This window comes from Barbus barbus, assembly GCF_936440315.1.
Source record: "Barbus barbus genome assembly, chromosome: 8".
Lineage (NCBI taxonomy): Eukaryota > Metazoa > Chordata > Actinopteri > Cypriniformes > Cyprinidae > Barbus > Barbus barbus.
Window position 1 is genome coordinate 22,823,260 of NC_136736.1, and position 24,914 is coordinate 22,848,173.

At 35.7% G+C, this 24,914-nt stretch overlaps 1 protein-coding gene across 1 annotated transcript; it reads left to right on the top strand.

Moving 5' to 3' along the window:
• The first annotated feature begins 587 nt into the window (after positions 1-587).
• On the top strand, positions 588-22,110 carry LOC306874143 (2-hydroxyacylsphingosine 1-beta-galactosyltransferase-like). Its single transcript, XM_079423947.1, has 6 exons — positions 588-943; positions 6,086-6,912; positions 13,011-13,153; positions 16,413-16,489; positions 18,039-18,258; positions 19,505-22,110. Exons 2-6 carry the CDS (start codon positions 6,088-6,090, stop codon positions 19,863-19,865), a joined length of 1,626 nt encoding a protein of 541 aa, XP_079280073.1. The 5' UTR covers positions 588-943; positions 6,086-6,087; the 3' UTR covers positions 19,866-22,110.
• The last annotated feature ends 2,804 nt before the right edge of the window (positions 22,111-24,914 follow it).

Below are 24,914 nucleotides of genomic sequence, written 5' to 3' on the forward strand. Positions count from 1 at the left end.
GTCACTTTTCTGATCCATGTCTAAAGGTTTGGGGTTCTAAACTGTGTAACACCCACAGAGGCACTGCACAGAAATATGAGCCGCACCAACTGAAGAGAATCATCAATGATTCAAACACAATCCTCATGTTCTATTTCTCTCTCTCTCACACACACACACACACAAAACACAGACACAAATACTTCATTGTCCTGTGCCCATCTTCATCAGAGAACTATGAAGTTTTGGTGGAAAGTTATAGTTATTTCAAAAGTTCTCGTGCCTATTTTAGAGACTACATTTAGTGGGTTTCTTCAGTTACTAACTAGTGATAATTAACTTTTAGTAGGCTAAGTATTGTGAACGGCATCTTTATTATTAGAAAAGAACAATTAATTTTCAAAATGATTTATTTTTCAAACTTTAAACCACTATTACGCACTCAAACAGGCTTATTTGCCTATTGTTCGTGAGTATTGTTTAATTAACGTTAAAGGTGGAACGATGTTATTATCTTAAGAAGTTGTTTCAATGATCTCCGTCAGTCTTTATCGTCATATTTATAGCACAGCTCTGCCTAAATAGAAGCGCCGCGATGACGCACCTCCAATGCAAATAGACCTGTGTCGAAAGAGCAAACAACGCACCTGACGCTTCCCAGGGGATTTGAGGGAAGGCCGAGGACTGTCTATTGTTCTAGCGTTTATACACTGCTATGGCTGGACCACTCCCTGCAGTGACTGTGAATTGAGGTTGCGCACATCCCGCCTCCCTGGAGTTCTGATACACACCGCCCCATCTCTTAGACATTGTGAAAAACACCTCGCCTGTTGTGGCAAACGGGCAGTTTTAACCGGCCAACACCATTTGTGGATTTATGTAAAAGTGTCAGAAGCTCAGGAGAGCGAGGGGACGTAAATTTCAAAGACGCTCGGACACCGGTCTACTGGGTTCACCTGTACAGGTAAGCGGCGAAGGGCGGCGTTTCGGTTTAGAAACAGGCGTCACGCGCAACATTGAGTGCGGACTTCTCTACTTACAGGTAGCCTAGGTGTGTCCTTTGGGCTCTCTATTATTTTGCGGAGATGGCTGACATTTAAAGTTCTCGCACTGCTTGCATGTGACATGTTTTGAAGTCTCAGTGTCCATTTGAAACTGAGCTCGCTTTCGTGGTATGGTTTTTATGTAATAGCCTACCGTATCATAATGCGATCCAGTATCTGTCACATGATGTTTTTCAATTGTTTCCTGAAGATTGAGGAACAAATGAACGTTTGGGACGTGATCTAAAGATTTATCTGCTCACTTTTACTGTCCCCATTCATCAATATTTAACCGGCGAGCGATAGTTTAGCAGGAGGCACAGTAGGACTGACATTCAATTTCCGTTCAACAGCCATCTAAAATAAAATAAAATAAAGAGATAATGTCAGTTCTGATTGAAATATCTCTTCCTAGTCTCGTTATGCTTTCATCTAGTATCATCATTTTCTTGTAAAGAATAACATTTTTGGATAAGGGGTTAAATATTTATAGTTTGACTGACTTATGGCCTGTGACAGGTGTGATGTTGCTATATTTACTTAATGAAAAAAAAAAGTTTTAAAACTAAATTGAAATAAGTGTCAAGTCCTTATATAGGCTTATAGTGTATAATTATACAATTTATAGACCTACAAAAATGGCCTTAAAGATGTCTAGTTATTTAACCAGTAAAAATAACTAAAACAAATGTACCCTGGATACACAAAACTGCACACTTTTTTTTTTTTTTTTTTCAAAATAGAAGGATATATTTTTTGACTTAAAAAAGGGTTTTCTTAGAGTTGCTCCATTTGACTTTAACAATGTGCGTTTCATTAAAATGCATTGTAAATAAAACCTTAATGACCTTGATGGGGGTCTCTGTGTTTTATGGCTTTCTTGTCACATGACAACAAAATGGCTACCTGCATGCATGGTTATGCTACACTGATTATTCAGACAAAACGTATTCAAAAATGAATACTATTAATACTATATTTAAAATAAAACAAATAAAAATAAAAGATTATGCCAAACTACTTATGCCAACATTTAACTTAATGAATCCAGGCCAAAAAATAAGCATGGTCAACCTAGATGAATGCAATGATAATATTGCTAATATTAATTTAGAGCTTTTCCTTAAAATCAATATCATATGTGAATTACATCCTCCAGTCCCCACTTCAGTGCTGGATGAATGTCCTGTTTAATATAATGCAAATTAAATAAATAAAATAAAATAAGAATAAAAAATAATATTAACAACTCCCACCAGTTATCATACAGCTCTCATTCATTTTTATCAATCTAGTCAAGCATTATGGATTTAAAGGGCATTTAGTAAATGTGTTAATGTGTGCAGTGGGGGATGGGAAGATCCTGTTAGGCCTGTTTGAAGTCTATTCCTCCATGAGCACCTGTTGTTTGGACTCCACCTTACAGTCTGCTGTCATGATACCTGGTTGTATTTATTGTAAAATTCTACTGAACAGAACTAGGTGTAATTGCAGAAGTCTAATGGCTGTGTCTATGATTTTGTATATATTTTTTATGGACAGAGATTATTCCTTTACTCTTTGTGTGAGATATTATTGTCATAGACACCAATCCTATCTGTTTTTCATGACATTAAGATATGATCAGCTGTTTTGTCCTCTTGTGAATAGAGGACATCTTTTCCTTGAAAAGGATGTGGCCTAGTGGGTTTTGCATTTCTTTGCATATTGAAAGTCCATTCGAACTCGCCGACCACACGCAACGCATCCATTAGTCAATCGCTTATTCTCACTACGTCATTCTTTCCAGGTATGTAGTGTCTTCAGTGGGGGTCTTACGTGGGGGGTTTGTTCATTAAGCTCTGAACTGAGTTGTTAAATAGCACAGTCTTATAACGGAAGGTCCTAGAATGAGTTTGCTACTGGATGTCTGTAGTATTTCATTTGTGCAGCTATAGTGAAACATTAGAGATTTAGATCAAGTTCATTTGTTGCCTAATTTAGCAGAAAAATGCCTGTGACGGTCAGTTCACCACTGTTGATTTTATGAATCATTTACCTTTTATTCAGTCTTAAAGTATCAAAAAACAAAACAAAAGGCACATAAACACCTTGTTTAGCTTCTTTTCATGAGCAGGGAAATAACCAGTTTTGGTTAGAGAAACCCAGATACCTCTAACACACATTCACCCTGATCACACCATGTGAGTTATTTGGATTTGTTCTGAGATTGTCTTGGTATTCATTATCTCTTATCAGTTATCACAATCATAATAATGTGTCACGTGACCGTAGAGCACATGTGTTAATGTAACAAGTCTTAAAGGCATGTAAAATGCCATGCTGATAACATCAAGTCATGTCTTCTTGTGTACATAACCTCTCCCTCACTCCTAGAAAATTCCTGTTTAGTTGATATAGTCTGACTCATGCACTATTTAAATGTAAAACACAGCGTTTCTCTTGAAAAAATGCTACTGTAAGATGAGAATAGTGCTAAATCACAAATCCCCTGAAATAAAATAATGTTTTTATAAAATTATTCATATTAGTCTAAACTTTTGGCTACAACAACCAAACATGGGTGTTTGTTCACTTGTTATTAAGGAAAAATGGAATGCCATTTTTAGATAGACTGATTGTCTAATAAACTAATTAGACTAATAAACTGTATTGATGTTTTTATTTGTCTTGATATATTCACTTTTTTATTTCTAATATTATATTTTTTTCTGTACCATTTAGATCACACAAACTATAATAACAACAATATTTATCAGTATTTGTATTTTACAAACAAGTAGGCTATATTATGTTTTTATTGTGGTAGTCTATAATGATCATATAGTTATTATTGTCAAACAGCAATTTCGTATCATCATAAAAAAGAACAATGGCTGATTTTGAATGCGGAGCAATGCGTTATAAAATAAGTTTACAATAGTCTGGAAAATAATTGGTAGCTTAATCAAGAGAATACATTTTTATCAGGTGTTTTTTGTGTGGCAGCCTAAACAACAATGTGATCACATTATCGGCTTTATCGTTCATCTCAGCGTTTTCCATGTGTTTAATAGCAAATGATTCTCCTTTCTGATGGGCAGGAAACCTGAACCACCCATTAGTAACACAAGCTATGACGTTGCTAGGGTACAGCTTGACTCTGGCAGGGTTGCCATGGCAACAGTCAACAGTCTATATAAAAAAGTTGTAATAGTGATAGCCCACCTGAGTCTGAGAGAGCCAAATAGTGGAAGGGTCACGTTAGAAACAACAGCCGTCATTTAAAAGCAAGGGAAACGGGAAATTTACCTCAACAGCTGGCTTATATGGCCTGGGAAACATACCTTCTTAGGTCTCCTTGTTCTCCTCACTGAAGATTCACTGTGTCTGAATACCACTAAACACCTGTTTGTTATTTACAAGTAGGGGTTTCATAGATTTATTTAATCACACTTGACATTTTAAGGACAGCCATTCTAATTTGGGGAGCGTTTTGTAAATCTTAAATACAGCAGCAACATTCACAGCTTCCATTTTTCCCGACAGGGACATTGCTTTTCTTTCTAGGGAGGGTTTTTCCGTGCAGCATTGTTGTTTTAGCAATCCGAGGGATGAGAAATGTGGTAAACCTAATTTGAATGAATGCCCAAATGAAGATACAAATGTTTGTCAATTTATAAACGCAGACCACTCAGTGTCCTGTCTACCTTAGAGACAATGTAGAGAATAACTTTCCTTTGCCTTTTTGTTCTTTATGTGCATCTTTGTCTTTCTCCCCTCACACAATGACAGACACCTTTTTATTGGATCCCCAGACACATGGCCTGTTGTAGGTTATGTTCTTTAATTAAGGTGTGAAACTAAAGAGATGCTTAAAGACGAAAGTCGAGAACACCAAAGCCTTAGGGATTGTTTAAAACATGCTATTAATATCTAGGGCTGCTGTATGCAGATGTTTCTAAAAACAGTGCTAAACTAGTCATTTTAATTGATTTATTGTATTTTTAAGGCACTAACAACTATAAATATTTAATTAACATTTAATTAGAATAGTCTTCTGACTTACAAGCATGAAATGTTAAAACAGAGATTTAATGATATAAACTTCAGTAGCTAAAAACAATTTTAGATTTGGTAAGTTTGAGTCACTTCCATGAATCAGTTCAAACTGTCTCAAGATTAATTTGTGTCATAATTTGAAAATGTACATGTTCCAGTGTGTAGGTATATAGGTAAATATTGTTCCTTATGATTGTATTTTGTTAAATTGGTACATACCAGTGAACAATTCTGAAATATAATTCTTCCTTGTGTTCAATTGGTTGAAAAGAGTGCGGGAAAACCTGCTTCAATTATTCTAAACAATCCTAAAGAACATATTTGGGAAGACAAATATTGAGTACAGTATAAACAACCCATAAACGTTTCAGTATAGTTGGGAGCACGATGAAGCCATTTTGTGTGAAATTTGTGTGTAAAGGTGAAGTGACTTGAAAGTGTGTATAAGTGTATGTTTGCAGATTGTGCTGTGAACTTTGCTCACTGTATTAGAGGAAACAATCTACAGTGTCATAGGCCCACACATACTACCTCAGTCATGATGCACATTTTCTCAGACACACAGAGAACACAGTGTGTCTTGGACCAGCAGATTTAATCAGTCACTGATTCCAAATGCTATCTCTTTGTATTTGGGTTCAAATGCTTTGTTCCTACAGCCAAAATGAATGATTTAGATTTAAAAGATTTGTACTTTTATGACTATGCAAAGGCTTTGCTATGAAGCTGAAGTTCAGGTGAATGGTCAGAGCTCATAACATTTACAAACACATTTTACAATAATTAACAATAACAGTTATTAAAAACCATTAACTACGACTTTTGCCCCAATAAACAACTAATTTGTTGCTTTATAAGCACCAATTAACAGCTAATATGTTAATAATAGACATGCTAATAAGCAATAGCGAGAATTGGTACCTAAACTAAAATGTTACCGTATTGATTTATGTAGTTGCTCAGTACAAGGGTCAGTGAATGATGGAAGTATCACTAATCATTTGTTGTCTTTCTTTCTGCAGTCATGAAGACTTTTTTCCTGCTTGCCACATTGCTGTGGTGTTTAGCATCAAGTTTCTCATGGGCAGCTAAGATTGTGGTAGTTCCTCCAATTATGTTTGAGAGCCACCTGTATATCTTTAAGACCCTGGCTTCTGCTCTTCACGCCGAGGGCCATGACACAGTCTTCCTGGTCTCCGAAGGTCGCGAGGTCCCACCTTGCAATCATTATCGTCTCCAGCGCTACCCTGGAATCTTTAACAGCACCTCAGCCGATGACTTCCTCCAATCAAAAGTTCACAACATCTTCTCAGGGCGTCTCACAGCACTGGAGCTTTTTGACATCCTGGACCATTATTCTCAAAACTGTGATGCTGTTGTTGGGAATGCTTCTGTCATTGAGCAGCTAAAACGTGAACAGTTTGACCTCCTGCTCGTTGATCCCAATGAAATGTGTGGATTTGTCATAGCTCACATTCTGGGTGTCCAGTACGCAGTATTCAGCACAGGACTGTGGTACCCTGCAGAAGTTGGGGCACCAGCACCCCTATCTTACGTCCCAGAATTTAACTCTCTTCTAACGGACCGTATGTCATTGTTCCAACGGGTAGCTAACACAGCAGTGTACCTGGTTTCCAGATTTGGTGTCCAGTTCCTGGTTCTACCCAAATATGATCGCATCATGAGGAAATACAACATCCAGCCCTCAGTGTCCATGCATGATCTAGTTCAGAACAGTCGACTCTGGATGCTTTGTACTGACATGGCGCTTGAGTTCCCACGACCCACTCTGCCACATGTTGTCTATGTAGGTGGCATCCTCACCAAACCCCCCAGCCCCTTGCCACAGGTAAGAAACAAATGCTATTATATTTAAACTGTCTCCAAACATTGTTTTACTATTTGTTTCGTGGCATTACTTTGAGGAATGTACAAGATATGGAACCATACTACAATGATAGGAGCAAGCAAGCGTAAAAATCAAGCATAACTTAACACAGTGGAATGAAGCTACAACTAAATGGAAACAAACCAATGGAAATTATCCTGTGCATAAGTGCACTTAACTAACTACTAAATTCAAGGCCAAATTCAACTACTTATTCATTAGTTACTTATTAATGCGTGAACTACCCCTTTAAATTTGAAACAGCGGAGTCATTTTATTTTCATGTAAAGGTATGATGAATCCAACAATGGGGTTTGATGCAGTTTCCAATGATCTAAGAAAATACAGTTTTTATTGTACCAGTCTTTTTTATGGACACTTGTACTTCATATATGTTAATAACTACAGTTGAATAAGCCAGTCAGTTCGAGTTGGCATTTCTCAGCCGTTTTCATGGTTGCACTAAAATCTAAGATATTGGCATCATACACTGTCTAATGGTCAAACACTGACAAAATCCAAATTTTCAACATTTGGACTCCCCCTATGGTACTATACACACTGAGCTACCCTATTGCTTGATAAGACCAATTTGTGGTGCTCTTTCTCAGCCACTACATAGAGTGTGTTAAAGCTAACATAAGTGCTTCATATTAGAGACAGTGTCCTAACAAAATATAAATATAAAACTGTCTTTTTTATGAACACTTTAATTTTGCATATAGGCCTATACATTCAAAAGTCGGCTATTGTGCAATCAGCCTGTTTTGTGGTGATGTTTCCTAGACAGCATAGAGGGTGCATTAAAGCTAACCATCAGGCTTTATTCTTGAGGCAGTGGTATAATGAAATCCAAATTTTTTAACCTACTGTACCATTCTTTTTTATGGACACTTGAACTGTTAGGCCAAGTGTTAGCTTTAGCCCACCCTCTATGGTGCCTGAGAAAGGAGAGTTGTGTTGTGGTTTAATTCCATTGTGTTGTGGCTTAATGTTGTTGAATTATGTTATGACTTTTAAAACTTCAACAATCTAAACTTTATAAACTTTAGCTAATATAATACATTTTCATACTGTGCATTATAATTTGATTCAATTTAGACAAATTAGTACAGAATTTTATTATCAACCATTTATCAGTTTTTGGCCATTGCATGAAAATAATTTACATATTTTATTGCCTACTAGTTCACATTCTGAATGGAAAGCTAATGAACTAATGCATATTTGGATCAGATTAACCAACAAAATGTGTTTATCTGCTCCACAATCCTCTGTTGGTACTACAGTTGCAATTTCTATTCCAAAGTTCCCTTGTTCTTTCAGTAAATGCATTGTGTGCACATGCAATGCTTTTGACGCTTGTGTTCATGAAAGGCAGTCAAATGACATAATTTTCTGATAATGGGGATCGACTGATACAGGAACCTCTTTTTATTTCACAATTTTCAGGATTGCCAAATATCTCCAGCCTCACACAAAATGGCCAAACTCCAAAATGCCAGAACCCACTCACTCAAACAAGTGACCTAGGTCCACTATCCAGTTTAAAAATCAATATGCCGGATGTGGTGAAAATAAACAAGTAGCTATATAAAAATATATCCAGAAAATATTCAGTGTATTCAAGTCATTATTACCTCTGTTTTGGCTCATTTAACTGCTAATAATATGAAGTTCTGATTTTGCCACTAGCTCACAAAGGCTGTTCTTATCAATGCGGGTGATTGCGCAGAGCTGTCCACTGAATAGGAGTGGGGGTTCTAAACCTAAACTTGCACTTTTGGAATACCAAGCGCCCAAATGGCCTCATTGTGTGCTGTGGAGCCATAATGCAAATAGCGTGTTTGTCGGTGCAGGGTATGTGAGTGTGTGTTTATGTGTGTAAATGTGCCCATTGTCGGGTGTGTATGAAGGACACTGAGACCAGTGTGAGGAGCGGACAGTCAGTGCCAGGCCAATGCAGGCTGTTCAGCTGCAGCTGGACTCCCTCAACCAGCAAAAAAGCAGGTCTTACCCCCCCAAAAAACTACTCATTTTGAAGCTATGCTAACTGCTACCACAAAGTACTGTTAATACCATTCATTTTGTCACAGTCATGCCTTAAAGAATGCTAAATGCTAACACAAAGCCTTACTCATCTTAGATTTTTATCTTGCATTTTTAGAATATGTATTTGTAATATAATAATCAACAGCCAAATCTCAGAAATATGAACCAAAAATGTAAAACTAATTACAAGTTTAAAATGGCAAGCTTATGTTTTTGGTAAAGCACTTATTGCTCACAATAATTTAAGTTTATAATTTGAACTATAAATCTGTCCACCTTACTGCATATTTCGCCGCAGTTTCAAAGAGAAATGTCCACTGAGTGGCACTAAAACACGAGTTCAAGACGTAAACTCTGGCACGTTTTTATTATGCTGATATAGGTACATATTGCTGTGTTTTTCTTACGTTGCTTCAGGAACGTATTGCGGCGGTTCAGAATTCAAATATCCGGGGACTGTCGCTAAAAGTTAATGCTCTGTCATGTTGGAAATTGCCCTACACCAAACCCAACCCTAAACCTACCCGACAAATGCAAAACTGATATAAAAACGTATTTGTTGATGCAACCGTGCCATTAGAACTTCCTGATAATGCAGATTTGAACTGCTTTGTCGAACTGTAGTTACACAGGATTCGAACAAAGAGTATAGAACACAAATCTATAATATCCTCCTGAGACCCCCCCCAAAAAAGCTTTGTGAATTTAGTATTTTCTCATGTCATTACATTGTTTAGAGCATTAGAAAAAAAAAAAAATTAACATTTTTTTAAAAATTATATTTTATTAATATTTTTTTCTATGTCCTCTGTAGAGGACACTAGGACTAAGTTTTTCTAAAAATATAATGGCATGAATAGACATCAAAAAGGCTAAAACAATGGGATTTTTTTTTTAAATCACCAATACATTTTTAGGTTTCAGGATTTTTTTCTTCTAAACTTTGTTTAAGGATTATTCTCAACTATGTTATAAAATATATAACAAAATGATTTGATATACAATTTTGTTTTATGAAATATGTCTGTACAAATTTCTATAAACTGGTTTTCCCTTTAAACACAGTGCATCTATACTGTATCTAATTTGCATATTAATGTGTTGCTGTTGGGACAGCATGTTGAAAAAAAGAATTGTCATAATGGGAGTAATAATTGGCCAGATTTTCATAATAATATCTAATATTTAATAACAAAATAGATATATAATTTATTTTCCTATTCAATTGTTATGTCTCCCAAAATGCATAATAAACATAATTTTAGTCCTGGTGTCCTCCACAGTGGACATGTATGAAATGATGTCCTGTTTCATAACAGGAAGTTATATTTGAATTTGAAAACCCATAACATTTTCCTGAGATGTTGCTTTATGACAAACAATTAGAAAATGATTCAGATTTAAATGACAATTACAAAATATAATCATATTTCCATAAGGATGTAAAATGTTTCACTAAATTAAATTTAGCCATCTTTAAAGACCTAGGAGAGGGTGTGGTCATGGTGAAACTTCCAATTATTTAGTATCTCTATAAAGCCCTGAATGTGCTCTGTACAGGACATCCAGTCTTACAACTGTGACATGTGAGGTCTCAGAGAAATTCACTAAAATATAATGTCCACTACAGAGGCAAAAACTCCATAGCTGGGTCTCAGGAGGTTAAAGATCAGTGGTATAGAAGCCCAAGAGGCGACACTCAATAGAACGCTCCATAGCAACAGTTGCGCCCATGACATGACTGTGCCGCCGCCATTTTGGACTGCAAAGTACACTAAAATGCCGTAGAATAATAGGAGCCAGTTGCGCTTGACCAACTTACAATAACACATTTAAAGTATATATGTTTAAATATCATACTTAAATATAAATATTATAGATAGCAATTGACTAGACTGCTTCTGCTTACTGTTTGCCAAGTAAAAAGATTAAATTACTGCAAACCCTTTACTTACCCATATCTATTTTCTATTGCACATTTTCCTTGTTAAATATCAGCTGCTTTGTTTCAAAAACCATACATTAAAGCTGAAATACAGCCTGAATGATGACAACAATAACATACAATCACTAGACTAGTGATCATCAAATCCTTTTAACAGTTTATTTTACAGTCTTCCCTTTTTATTTTTTTATTTTTTTTTTACAAAACCTTTTGCTCTCTAGAAACCAGTTTCGGTTGAAAATATGTGTTAACATTTATAAACAATGAATTAATACCAACAGATGACATTAAATTAATGACAGAAAAATTAGGAATGCTGGACAATAAATATATAACATGAATAACATTTTTGACAGTAAACTGTTTTTGCAGTATTGTCTTATTAATGTCCGTTAAAGGAAGACGGTAAACAACAACAACAACAAAAAAAAGTTATGTTAAAAAAACAAACAAAAAAACACAAGTACAGCCACTTTCTCCAAAATTGTTTAATTATTTAATTATGACAGACATAGCAATGCATCATGTTCTAATCTAGATCATGTTTATAGTGTGTTCCAGGGGATTAAAACATACAATATATATTTCAGACCTATTGGAGTAATAGTAAATAACTAGATAAAAAAGTTTATCAAGACTTTGATTAGCAAGTGACTAGCATGTTGCTAGCATGACTAGCAAGTAACTAGCATGTTGCTAGCATGACTAGCAAGTGACTAGCATGTTTCTAGCATGATTAGCATGTTACTAGCATGATTAGCAAGCAAGTGACTAGTATGTCACTAGCATGTTTCTATCATGATTAGCATGTTACTAGCATATTGCTAGCATGATTAGCAAGTAACTAGCATGTCGCTAGCATGTTTCTAGCATGATTAGCATTTGACTAGCATGATTAGCAAGCAAGTGACTAGTATGTCGCTAGCATGTTTCTATCATGATTAGCATGTTACTAGCATATTGCTAGCATGATTAGCAAGTAAATAAGTGTTTTCTACATCTGAAATGAAATGACAAAATATCTTTGGCTGACACAACTTTCCCAGAGCCATCTAGTTCATTTTCCCACTTTGGAGTTTATTATCCATACAGTACCTAATAATCCTAATAATCTTAACTTTGTGTTAATGTTCTGCTTTAAGTGCCTTATTAAAGCTAAGGTCACCTTTTAATACTAAATCCAACGAAAAGCAGTGAGAGGCTTTTCTATTCTTGTCAGTGCTGTTTGGTTAATATTCTGTGATTTTTGTATGTGTACATTAACTAAAGTAATCTTAAGTTTTTTTTTTTTTTTTTGTAATCTTTTTTTATTTACCCCAGTATTAGTTATTAAAGCAGGATAAGGTGATTCTGTTAGGTAAAACAGGTTTTGAGAAATCCTAATCATGATTTTTTTCAGGTTGAAGGATTTTTAAACATGCAGTCTGTCTTTGCCAAAGTTAAAGTAACTTGAGACATGTCCGCACCTTAAAAGCATTTTATATTATGAGCCAAGTGTTTTCACCTTGTTAGAAATAGAGAGTTCAAAGTTGTGATTAATGTCACTTTAAGCCTTGGACAAACTATGGTGCAATGTGCTGGTGAACACTGATAATAAGTTGCATTCTGCAGCCATTTCATTGCTTGAATACAACAGCAGAACCTCATTAAAAAAAACTTTTCGTATTGTGTTGCTAACAAACCTTCTGTTCTCTTCTGTTCAAAGTGCTTACCATAGTATCAGATGGTAAATACTATGGTAGTTTGATGTGTACTATAGTACTGAATAATTACCAGATACATATACAGTGGTATTTATGTGCAGTTGTTATTTTATGGAGATATTTCTAGCTTATCTGACCCCTAAAATAACTTTTATTGTAACCTAATTTAGTCATTTTAAATTATATTTTCAAGTCAAACAAAACCATTTAGTTTAAATGCTACCACATCAACTATGAATTTCTTTGAAATGTTTGGTCTGGCTTTTGATTTCCATATAATGTTGAATTGCTTTGTCTTGCGAATATCACCACAAATGTCCTAGATTGTTGAACTGTGTATTTGATTTGCGTGTGTACAGGAGTTGGAAGCCTGGGTGAAGGATACAGATGAACATGGTTTCGTAGTGGTGTCATTTGGTGCAGGAGTGAAGTATCTGTCAGAAGACATTGCTCAGAAACTTGCTGGAGCCTTGAGCCGTCTTCACCAGAGAGTCATCTGGAGGTATTACCATTCATTTCTTCTTTTACGTGATCAGTGAACCATTTTGCTAACAGATCAAATCACCTGTGTATCTTTCCATTATAGTTTTTTTTTGTTTTTTCACTTGTTACATTGTAGTTTTTTCACTTGTTCCTAAAAAAAAAAAAAATTTGGGAAGTTGTGGCCTAATGGTTAGAGAGTCGGACTCGTAATCCAAAGGTTGCGGGTTCGAGTCCCCGGCCGGCAGGGATTGTAGGTGGGGGGAGTGAATGTCCAGCGCTCTCTCCACCCTCAATACCACGACTGAGGTGCCCTTGAGCAAGGCACCGAACCCCCAACTGCTCCCCGGGCGCCGCAGCATTGACTGCCCGCTGCTCCGGGTGTGTGTGTTCACTGCTGTGTGTGTGCACTTTGGATGGGTTAAATGCAGAGCACGAATGTCATGTCACTTTTTTCTTTCTATCACATAGTATCCATTGGCCACTGACCTGTGGTGGCGGGTCAATATTAAGTGTGTGGCTACAACTAACTATTTTGTTTTCCATTTCCAAACCAGTAAACCCTCATTCAAAATTATCTGATGGTTTCGTTAGACTTTCCAATCGTTTCTAAATGCAAAACTTTATGAATTCATTTTGGACTAAAGCATTGTACAGATTCACTTGTTTATTGAGAGTGTTGTCAGTAATTATGACGAATCTCAGTATGTTTGTTTTAGATCCCAATAAATCTTCATCCTTTGTTGGCAGTGGAGGGACATTTGATCCTTTGAGATGGTGGTACACAAGTCATGATCCTCTTAAAATCTTAAAAAGAAAATGTGATGATTATTCTGATCATCATTTTGTATTTTGTTTTGTTGTGCTGTAAGAGTTTAAGACACATTTATTACAATAGGCTCAGAGAAAAACTCTCTAAAATGGATTAAAAATGGTTTTTGAAACCCCCAGCTTAATTTAAATAGCAATTATGGGGCCACTCACCCAAAAATGAAAATTCTGTCATTATTTACTTTGCCCTCATGTCATAAAACAGTTTGATTTTATTTCTGTGGAAAACAAAGACAAAAAAAAAAAAAAAAAAAAAAATTGAAGTTTCCTTTTATCATACAAATACAATGAATAGGAACTCCTGTACAAAAGAGTAGAGCATACAATACAACTTGTGCTACAATCCAAGTCATCTGAAGCCATATTATAGCTTTTTGCGAGGAATAGACAAAAATTAAACTTTACTACAAATGTGGAACCACTTTATTGATAATCATGGTAATTTTGCAATCTTTTAAGATGGAAGCCTCAGTCTCCATAAGGGATTCATTTTCTGGAAAAGAGCAACCACAGTGAATGAAATAAAGTTAAGCAGGCCTGGAACCACATGAGGGATAAAAAATAATGGCAATATTTTCATTTTTTGAATGATTGATTGATTGATTTATTTTATTTATATTAAATTTTATATGAAGCAGAATTGATAACATAATTTAGGATTTGAGACGTGATCCTCTTATAAATGAACCCAGCTCAAAAATATGCCACAAGTGCATGTAAACTTTGAATTTCCCATTGGATTAATTTTGTTTCTTTAAAAATCTTTGTATCATTCTTTCCTCTTTATCTTTTCCTAAGTGAACCTGCATGCTTATAAATAACAGCACCTGTTGTTGTCATAGGCAGTCATATTGTCATGACTCCTGTTGTCATGCCATATAATCTCAGTTGCGTTCTTGCATGTGCCATGGCAAGACTTTACTAATGAGGACACTGTTGGGAGTGGAAATGTCTAGCGATCACACACACACACACACACACACACACACACACACACACACACACACACACATAAATATGCTATACAGATAGACAGACACACTCCAATATACCAATCTTCTTACGTATTCAGACATGAAGTCATGAACATATGGCCTAAACTCTTTCTCTGTCACACTGCGCATATATTATAGGAATGGTAGTTAGTCACTGACTGCTGTCAGGTTTCTTAGAAACTGTAGAATGTTTGTCATTAGGTTTGGCACATACTGGCCTTTAGGCTGCGTGTGCTTGCTCACCAGTGACAGAGAAGCCCAGCTCTTAACTAAATCTCAAGCCAGACTTCAAGACATCAAGACATGACTTTGAACTCTCTATTTCTAACAAGGTGAAAACACTTGGCTCATAATATAAAATGCTTTTAAGGTGCGGACATGTCTCAAGTTACTTTAACTTTGGCAAAGACAGACTGCATGTTTAAAAATCCTTCAACCTGAGAAAAATCATGATTAGGATTTTTTGTGGAAACTGTGATGCTTTTTTTTTTTTTGAATTCTTTGATGAATAGAACGTCGCAAAGAACAGCATTTGTTTGAAATATAAATCTTTAATACATGTTTTTACTTCACTTTCAGTTAATTTCATGTGTTCTTGCTGAAGAAAAGTATTAATTTCTTTTAAAATAATCCCCTAACTTTTGAACAGTGGTCTGTGTTCCTGGTGTTTTTACTGATTTATTAGTTCATCTTCTAAACACAAATTGTTTGTTCTCATAATCTGAGTATAATTCTCTTTTCTGCTGATGTCAATTAGTCCATGTGGCCAGCAAGAAATGCTAACCAACTGCATTAGTAGCTTTTCAGGCATTGTTTTAGACTACTGTTGTAGGTAAAGCAGCCTTTCAATAATGTTGCTAATAGTTACCACAGTAATTTACTTCAACTTCCAGGTACCATCCGACATTGTTTTTGCTATTTGAATATTCTGTTTCATTTGGAAATCATCATTTTACATAGTCAAATGGGATGCGAATACAGTTTCATGTTGCCTTCAATGCCTTTCTCAAAAGTACAATGGTTGTAGCTCTTCATATTTCGTCAAACCCCATGTGTAATGTTTATATGGAAGATAACTATCATGTTTATATGTAATATATCGAATGCATTGCTGCAATAACGTCTTTATTAGCTTTACAAGGTAGGAAGGAATATATCTGATAGCTGATTGTTTTTTTGTTTTTGTTTTTTTCTTTTTATTTGCCTTCTCATTGTAAGCTTTGGTATTAATTTAATCTATGCATGCAAAATATTTGGTCTCTGTCTCTCTCATATCTTTGTCTCTTATGCACTTTTCCTTTCCAAATACAAATTCCTGATCTCACTCATATCTATGATGCTTTGAAAAACTAACACATTTTTAATTCTTGTCAGCTGATGATTGTCTCGTACACAACGTTTAAAGAGTTTTTAGAATGGGATGCCTGTATCTCAATGAGTTTAATATCTCTGCAGGTTCTCTGGAGTTCCTCCCTCCAATCTGGGCAACAATACTAAACTAGTGGAATGGATGCCACAGAACGACCTGTTGGGCAAGTATCGTCCTATCTCTCACTAAATACCACTGAGAATTCAAAAATGCATATGAAGTTTGAAAAAATCTTCATAAATTTTTATTCAAAACTGAGAATCCTGAACAAAGTATCATGGCTTTCACAAAAACATGAATAATGTTAATAATATAATTACATTATTAAATAAGAAATGCTTTAAAGCACTTGTTTGAAGACTTTTTATATATTTTTATTGGAAAACTGATTTTTTTTTTTTTTTGCAGTGTGTGAGGGAGAGAAAGCTCATCCTCCTCATTGCTCTTCTGAATCTCTTAGGATAATATCTCTGTTGTATAGAGGACACAAAGCCTGTGCATTGTTTGTTTGTGTGAATGAGTTTCTGTTTGACCATGGGTTTGAGGTCACAGAGGACCTTTCTGTCTCTATCATTCTGTCTTTTCTCTCTTCTCTCAATGTCTTTCTGCAGTCCTCAACACTTCCTGTTCTCTGATGACCTAGTTGATGCATTCTGTGCTTTTATCTTAAATCAGTTTGGATTGCTCATCCGACCAAATATACTGTAACCACAAGAAAAAAGTCTGATACACAAAGTCAGTAGACAAGACTGCTTTGCCAAGGCATTTCTTCTCTGAGAAAAAACAAACATTTACTTGTTTAAAGTTCAGCTGAACTTCAAGATCAATGACACATGGTCAGCACTGTCATAAACAACAGTTGATTTTCCATTTTTAATCAGAGTTCACTTACACACACTATATGTTGCTTTATTCATAAAATGAAAATGTCCTGCCTCATGTCAGTACCAGTAAGGGAGTGATACTGTACACACCCCACCCTATCCGTGAGAAACCTCGGACAAATTTACAAAAACATATGCAAATATCCATTTGATTTTCCTATGTGTCTTCAAATGCATTTTTAAAGAGATATAAGGGTACTAGATGAGCTAATGAACAACTAGTAACTCTGAAAGGTCAATAAAACTCTTTTTTCATTGTGACTCATCTAGAGGGAGAAGTTAGCAAGTACAGGGAGGGATGAGTATAAAGGCTCATGTTCACACAGAAGTTCAATCATTAGATCAATATTGTAAACTTTTATTTTTATTATAATTATGATGCTTTTTGTGAGGCACTTATCACTACTGCCTGAATAAAAAATCCCCATTATTAATCTTTGTTCACTCGTCTCACTGTTTATTCCATGTACATGAATTGTAACTCTAATCGCTTATCAACGATAATATCTAGAATTGAGAATATCATTCAGAACACAATAGTAAATGTAAAAATCTAGTTTTAATGGTGTTGTGTTTCATTTCAATATTATACAGTTTGTATTAAAAAAATCATAGTTATTAATATTACAGTGATAAAGAGAGGAGCCATCCATTAACCCTGTTGTTATTACAGTCTCGCTCGAAATACCACCGTTAAACTATGATTACTGTGCAGAAACAACTATGGTATGGAAAACGTTCTGCGATTCATAGTATTTGTTGGTAAAATGCAATTTTTTTCAGTAATTGTAGTTTTTCTCTAACACTGCATCTGTTGTTCACTCACAGGCCACACAAACACACGGGCCTTCTTGAGCCATGGGGGCTTGAACAGCATCTATGAGGCAATGTATCACGGCGTTCCCGTGGTGGGTGTACCACTGTTTGGAGATCACTATGACACCATGACTCGAGTTCAGGCCAAAGGCATGGGCATAAAGCTTGAGTGGAAAAGGATGAGTGAAGAAGACCTTTATACTGCCATGGTTAATGTCATTACAGACAAAAGGTAATTCAGATGTGTATAAAATGCCTTTATAAAATGAATAAAGTGCAACACACACACACACACACACACACACACACACAAACATGCAGTCATTGTAAAACATCTATTAAAAAACAGGTAATACACATCCAAACCCTCACACACAGAGTCAGGTTAATCTTTAATGACTGTGGAATTGGGGTTACTCCAGTTTAATGATAAACAAGACCTGTTAAAAACCATGGTGTCAATATTGTGTGTCAATATTTGCAGACCCATAGTGTTTTAACAAATCCAAGGAAGCCAAAGAGCAATGTAGCCTAAAAAGGTTTTATTCTACAGGCTGAATTTATCATTTCAGTTCATGATGTTCCAAACCTGAATGAGTTTCTTCTGGCGTAGAACACACACAAAAAATATTTAGCAGAATGTCCTAGCTGCTTTTTCCCATAAAATGGTGGATGGTGGATTGAAGGCCATTAACGTTATATTACTCAAAAATGTTTACCATTTTTTTTATTAATAAAAATTAAAGTTTTTATTTATTTTGATCAATATATATATTTTTAAATTATTATTAATATTAACAAATTCTTTTGATTTGCATTCAAATGAGGATCAGATCTATCTTTAATGGGATAGTTCACCCAAAAATGAAAATTCTGTCAATTATTACTCACCCTCATGTCGTTCCAAACCTGTAAGACCTTTGTTCAACTTCGGAGCACAAATTAAGATATTTTTGATGAAATCCCTCCCATAGACAGCAAGGGTCCTTACACGATCAAGGCTCAGAAACATAGCAAGGACATCGGTAAAATAATCCACGTGACATCAGTGGTTCAATCGTAATTAATAATCGTATTAAAGTCGTTATTTTTGTTTTCTTTGCGCACAAAAAGTATTCTCGTAGCTTCGTAAAATTACGGTTGAACCACTGATGTCACATGGATTATTTTAACAATCGCCTTGCTACATTTCTGAGCCTTGGTCATGTAAGGATAATTGCTGTCTATGGGAGTGTCAGAGAGCTCTCGGATTTCATTAAAATATCTTCATTTGTGTTCCGAAGATGAACGAAGGTCTTACGGGTTTGGATGGCATGACGGTGAGTAATTAATGACATAATTTATGGGTGAACCATTCCTTTAAGTTGGGTTTCATGGAGCTATGGTACATTGCCATCTTGTGGCCTTTATATCAAGATCAGCATCCTGTTGGTGATTTGCTGTCTCAGATGTTCTTCTCCATCTTTCTTTCTATCAAGGTATCGTGATCGAGCACAGTTGCTGTCTCAGATTCATAAAGATCAGCCTGGTCATCCAGTGAGTCGTGCAGTTTATTGGATAAGCTATATACTCCGTCACCGGGGCGCCGAACACCTCCGCTCTGCAGTCTATGAGATCCCAACCTACCAGTACTTCTTATTGGACGTCGCTGTGGTGATAGGAGTGTGCCTGCTTCTACTTGGCTACTTGCTATACCGAATAGGCAAGTGCATCCAATCACGAATGGGGCGCGGTTCATCTCCAGCGGAGAAGGTGAATGGACACTGTCATAATGGCATTCCAAATGGCAAGCACAAAAGAAATGGCCATGTTAAAAGTATGGACAAAAAACTAAAGTAAAGCACTAGGAGAAATCAACACTAACGCTTCACTAAAGAGAGGAATTAACTACTCTTCACTCAAAGCAGGGCCTATCCAGGAAATAAATACATGGGTCAATAAAGAAACAAACCAACCATTATAACAACGAACTGTAAGTGGGAAGCCAAAGTAAGGAAGAATGGAAGGAATCCAGAAAACATAAATGGAAAGCTCATGAGGACGTTGTTTTCCCTGTTGAATGGAGTTAATGTTCAGGTGTGGTCCTGAATGTTGAGTTTATCCTTGTGGAAAAAGCAACGGTTTAGAAATGTATGTTTTTAACAGGAAGCTATCATGCTATGGGGCATCAGGTTTTACTACATCCAAATACAACAAAATCTATATCTATTTATATAAATTTCATACATTTTGTGCACAGAGCACTGTTGACTGTTGTGCACTGAATTTAATTTATGTTCTATATTTATGTTTCACGGACTCCGTCCCTACTTTGTTTTCACTTCTTCAGGAATATTAATTCTCGAATGTTAGCAAGCTAGAATATTTGCTAGTGTTTATGTTGCCAGCCTTGCCTTAATCTTTAATATGCTTTTCGTTTTGCTAACATTACAACCAGCACTAGCTAATGCTGCTAGCTATGCAAGCTATACAAAATGCTAGAGATTTTGTTAGGGATGTTAAACTTGAAATCTTCTATTTACAATAATTTTGGAAGGCTAGGGACCAGTATACTGGTGTACTAACAGTCTTAGAGCATCTTAGCCAATTTTACCATTTTGTTTTGTTGTTCTTTGCTAATTTCATTAAATGAATTAATAGCAAAACTGTAGTTTCTCTTCAGATAAGGTGAAACATCCTTTCACACTATCCTTGTGTTGGCAGATATGGATTCAAATGAACAAAAGGATACAATTTATTAAGCCATTTTACCCATATTATTGTGTTGCTTCATTGAGGTTTAGGATTTGAAGTTTAAATTCTTCCTTACTGCAGTCATCTTTACTAAATGGTTTATTTTATTAAGCAAATCATGCTTAGGAGGAACATTTTTTTAAAACAGGGATCTACAGTAGTTTTTATGTGTGTATGCCTGTGTGTCTCGAAATGTCCCAAACAAACTACATTTTTATTAGAACGTACGTCAGACGAGCGTTGTTATCAAAGCAAAAGATTGTTTGCTGGCATGTTCCCACAAATCAGTTGGCCTAGAGTGACCTGGAGGAATTTGGTACTGTAATGAATATTTCCCATGGTGCTCTACTGGTTCTTTTAACCTTCAGCCATTTTCATTACCATATTTTGGTAACGTCATTCTAACATTTAGTTGTGTAACTTTTCACCAGGTATTTTGATGTGGCAATAAACAGAACTTCTGTAAATTATTTGTACGTTAAAGTGCATAATCAGCCTCAGAGGTTTTATTTTATTTTAAAAATGCCACTGGATAACCTGTTATAAAATTACATGCTGGTTTTACAACTCAATGTCAGACTGAACTGTTGCCAGTAATACTCTCAGCGTGATTGTTAAATGTACCTCAACACTGTTCATATAAATATTATATTTCCCATATCACTTAACAGTCAAATCACCTTAAGAATATTAAGAATCAAAACCAAAATGACTTCAAAGAAGATTCACTGTCGTTATAATAATTTGAAGCTGTTTTTACCACGAGGTTTATAGCATTTCTTCAGCCAAGCACTGTTTTAGATTGTCCATACTTGAAAACACACTGGCTACAATTTGGCTGTAAATGCATCAGAGCTATGACTGGTGAAACAGTGACGCACACTCACACACTTTGAATATTATAATTGTTTTCTAGTTGTTTGTTTTGTATGATTTTCAGTATTAATATTAGATGGATAACAACAGAGGAAAAAGCCACAGATGGGCTCTAACCTTAAAGTCTGTGTGTGTGAGTGGTTATAGATTGTGATTTCTTATATGTGAGGTGTGTATGCGTGTACATTTGAATGGGGTTGCTTGAGCCTACTTGTGTCCAGCTTTGGCTTTATATACTGATAATTTAAAACCAATGCTCCAGTTCACTTACAGTACATCGATACTTTGCCTCTCGTAGTCTGTTTCCTGATAAAGTCCTTGTAGAAGTAGTTGTTAAAGGCTGCTTGAAGGAGTTTAGTCTAATTTGTTTAGATATTTTTTTTTCATAATGATTTAATGTGTGTCTGTGTTATGTATATAAAAAGACAAACAAAAATACTAATGGTAAATAAACATTAAATATTTTGTTTGCTTACTCCTGTAGTCTGATTATTCTCTCTCTATTGTGATGTAAAATAAGAAAAATATGCAAACATAAAAGGAAGTTTAGTAAGCTAGTCTGAAAGTTACAGAGCACATGTGTGGCATCTCACTTCTGTTCTCAAGTTACACTGTCCCGAAGTGGTTTGTCTCGGTTTTTCCCATGACCCAATTGATAACCTTTATTCTGCTAAATGTTCTTGCATGTGCATTTGGTGCTATCAGGTTAATATGGCTTGGGAATTCACTATTTTTATCCTGTGAAAATGGTGAAGAGCTTTGAATACAATTAACAATTTTCAATAAAAAAACAGGAGGGTACTTTTTAGATTTCTTAGATAATAAATGACTGCGGGGGCAGATGAGGGAGTGTAAAACTACACGCCGGTTGGTCGGCAGGTATCAGGTGTTGTCCTTATGTTTTCAGCACTGTCACATTAGATGGGTGTGTATACTGAAGATGTGTGTGTGTGTTGATTAAGAGATAAACTGACACTTTATCCCATCTTTCTCTTGATTATTCACTGACAGTTTAGCTTGTGATGTGTATCTTAGTATGCATGTTTGTGTATGAAGGCTGTTTAGTGCTAATTTGACAACCCAGGCTCATTGGAAAAACATGTCTGTGGCAATGTTTCTGCAAACTGATATTATGCTTCTATTGTTTGCGACACTTTTAAAGTGTGTATTTAGTGAGCTCATTCAGTTTATGAACATGAATCTGACCATGTTTTTTTATGTTGGTTGGTGTACATAAAAAGCTAAAGTTAACAAAAGTAAACAGGAGATAAGTTGTATTTGCTGAAGCAACCATGCTTGTTTATAAGTCCTTTGAGCTCTTTTATCATGATTTGTGTTTTACAGGACATGTACCCACTGCTGTACCAGGTGAGTTACCAAGCAAGTTTACCACATTTGAGAAAAAAAACATTCAAATGGAGCTGATGATGTGATGCAAATGTCAAAATGTATTAGGTTACAAATCATGCACTATGGTAAAAGTGTTTGGAGATGATAACATAATATTGTGCAAGGAACTGTGCAAAAATCAGGACTAAAGGTCGTTGATGTTTTACTACCACTACTGTTAATTTCAGCTGGAAACTGCAGTGAATCATATGTATAGGTGTGTTTTTGGAGCTCTGCAAAACTAGGTAGAGGCACTTGTTTTCCAATGAGCCTTGGTTGCAATTAGAAGAGCGTACTTTTGGGAATATAAAGAGTGAGTGGAAGGTCCAGGTGTGATGCTCTTAGCTCTTTTGGAGTCCTCTCCCTGCAGTCCTCAAAACCTCAGTGTGTTCAGAGAATTGATATGTGCTACAAGGTGGCAAACTTCATTCAATTTCCAGGTCAAAGGCCGGAAGACAGAGGAACAAGTAACCAAGCATCAATTAAGGGTCCTGAGAAGCACTCTTTCTTCTTCATTCAGAAAGGTGCCATGATTGAGCCTGAAAGGCTAATGAGGCCTCAACCCCTAACCTAACCTGTAAGGCGCAAAGTGGGGCACCTTGCATGCTTTTGAACCAATTACCCGAGCCATAAATGCCATGACACTAACCACTTTAGAACCAATGGGAAATGATGTCATGACAACGCTGCCTGGCTGATGGCGTCACAGGAGCATGTGATCCCAAGCACTTCTTCTAAAAGGCAGCAGGGAAAAAGATAAGACCATAGTGTGTGTGTTTTGTTTATATATTTATGTATATTAGTGCTGTCAAATGATTAATCGTGATTAATCGCGTCCAAAATAAAAGGTAGGCCTATGTGTATGTACTGTGTATATTTATTATTTACATATAAATACACACACATACAGTAGGTCTATATATTTCGAAAATATTTACATGTATTTGCATGTATATATTTATATTACAGATAAATATATAAACATAAAATATGTTTCTTAAATATTAACATGTATGTGTGTGTATTTATATAGACATAATAAATATGCACAGTACACACTCATATATTATGTGAACAAAAACTTTTATATTTGATGCGATTAATCGCGATTAATCGTTTGACAGCACTAATATATATATATATATATATATATATATATATATATGTGTGTGTGTGTGTGTGTGTGTGTGTGTGTGTGGAGACGTGCTGATATCGCGTTTGGTCTCGTTCTGTATCGCGTATCTTGTCAATACGTTTACATGGACATCAATACTCCGATTTTAATACGATTAAGACAATACTCTGATCTACCATGTAAATAGAGATTTGTGATTACCTTAATCCGGCTAAAGTCATAATCGAAGTAAACACAAATCAAATTAAGACATGTGGAGTACAGACATGTACACACCTTAATCAAACTATTACCGTCGTGTAGGACTTTTCGCTGCATTTTGCGACAGGATACACACACGGCAATGTTCAACCTTTTGACAGCAAATAAAAGAGCTTCAACACCGCCGTCGTCTGTATGCACGTATAAATAATTAACTGCACTTGAAGCTTTCATAAAATTAAAAATAAAACACCCAAAACTATATATGGCACATAACGAAGATGAACTATATATTTATAAGTGCAATTCTGGAGGGGACATCGGATGGCGTCACGTGATGACATAATGACGTGTGCCAATAATCGATCTATGTACTATAACATGTAAAACGGGAAAATAAAAGGATTATTCTAAAAGCAACTCATTTAAACACCTTAATCATAATATTGTCTTATTCAGAATAAGATAAATAATTAGATTACTGATGTCCATGTAAACGTAGTCAGTGTCTGCACTTGCTTGGCCATTTGTTGTGAAAAAATAAGGAAAGTGTG

Bases quoted from the DNA above. Each gene is read 5' to 3' on its own strand.
- LOC306874143 (XM_079423947.1), top strand. From the start codon at position 6,088: ATGAAGACTTTTTTCCTGCTTGCCACATTGCTGTGGTGTTTAGCATCA. The intron at 6,913-13,010 runs GTAAGAAACAAA...GCGTGTGTACAG, and splicing joins CCCCCAGCCCCTTGCCACAG to GAGTTGGAAGCCTGGGTGAA. The intron at 18,259-19,504 runs GTAATTCAGATG...CTTTCTATCAAG, and splicing joins AATGTCATTACAGACAAAAG to GTATCGTGATCGAGCACAGT.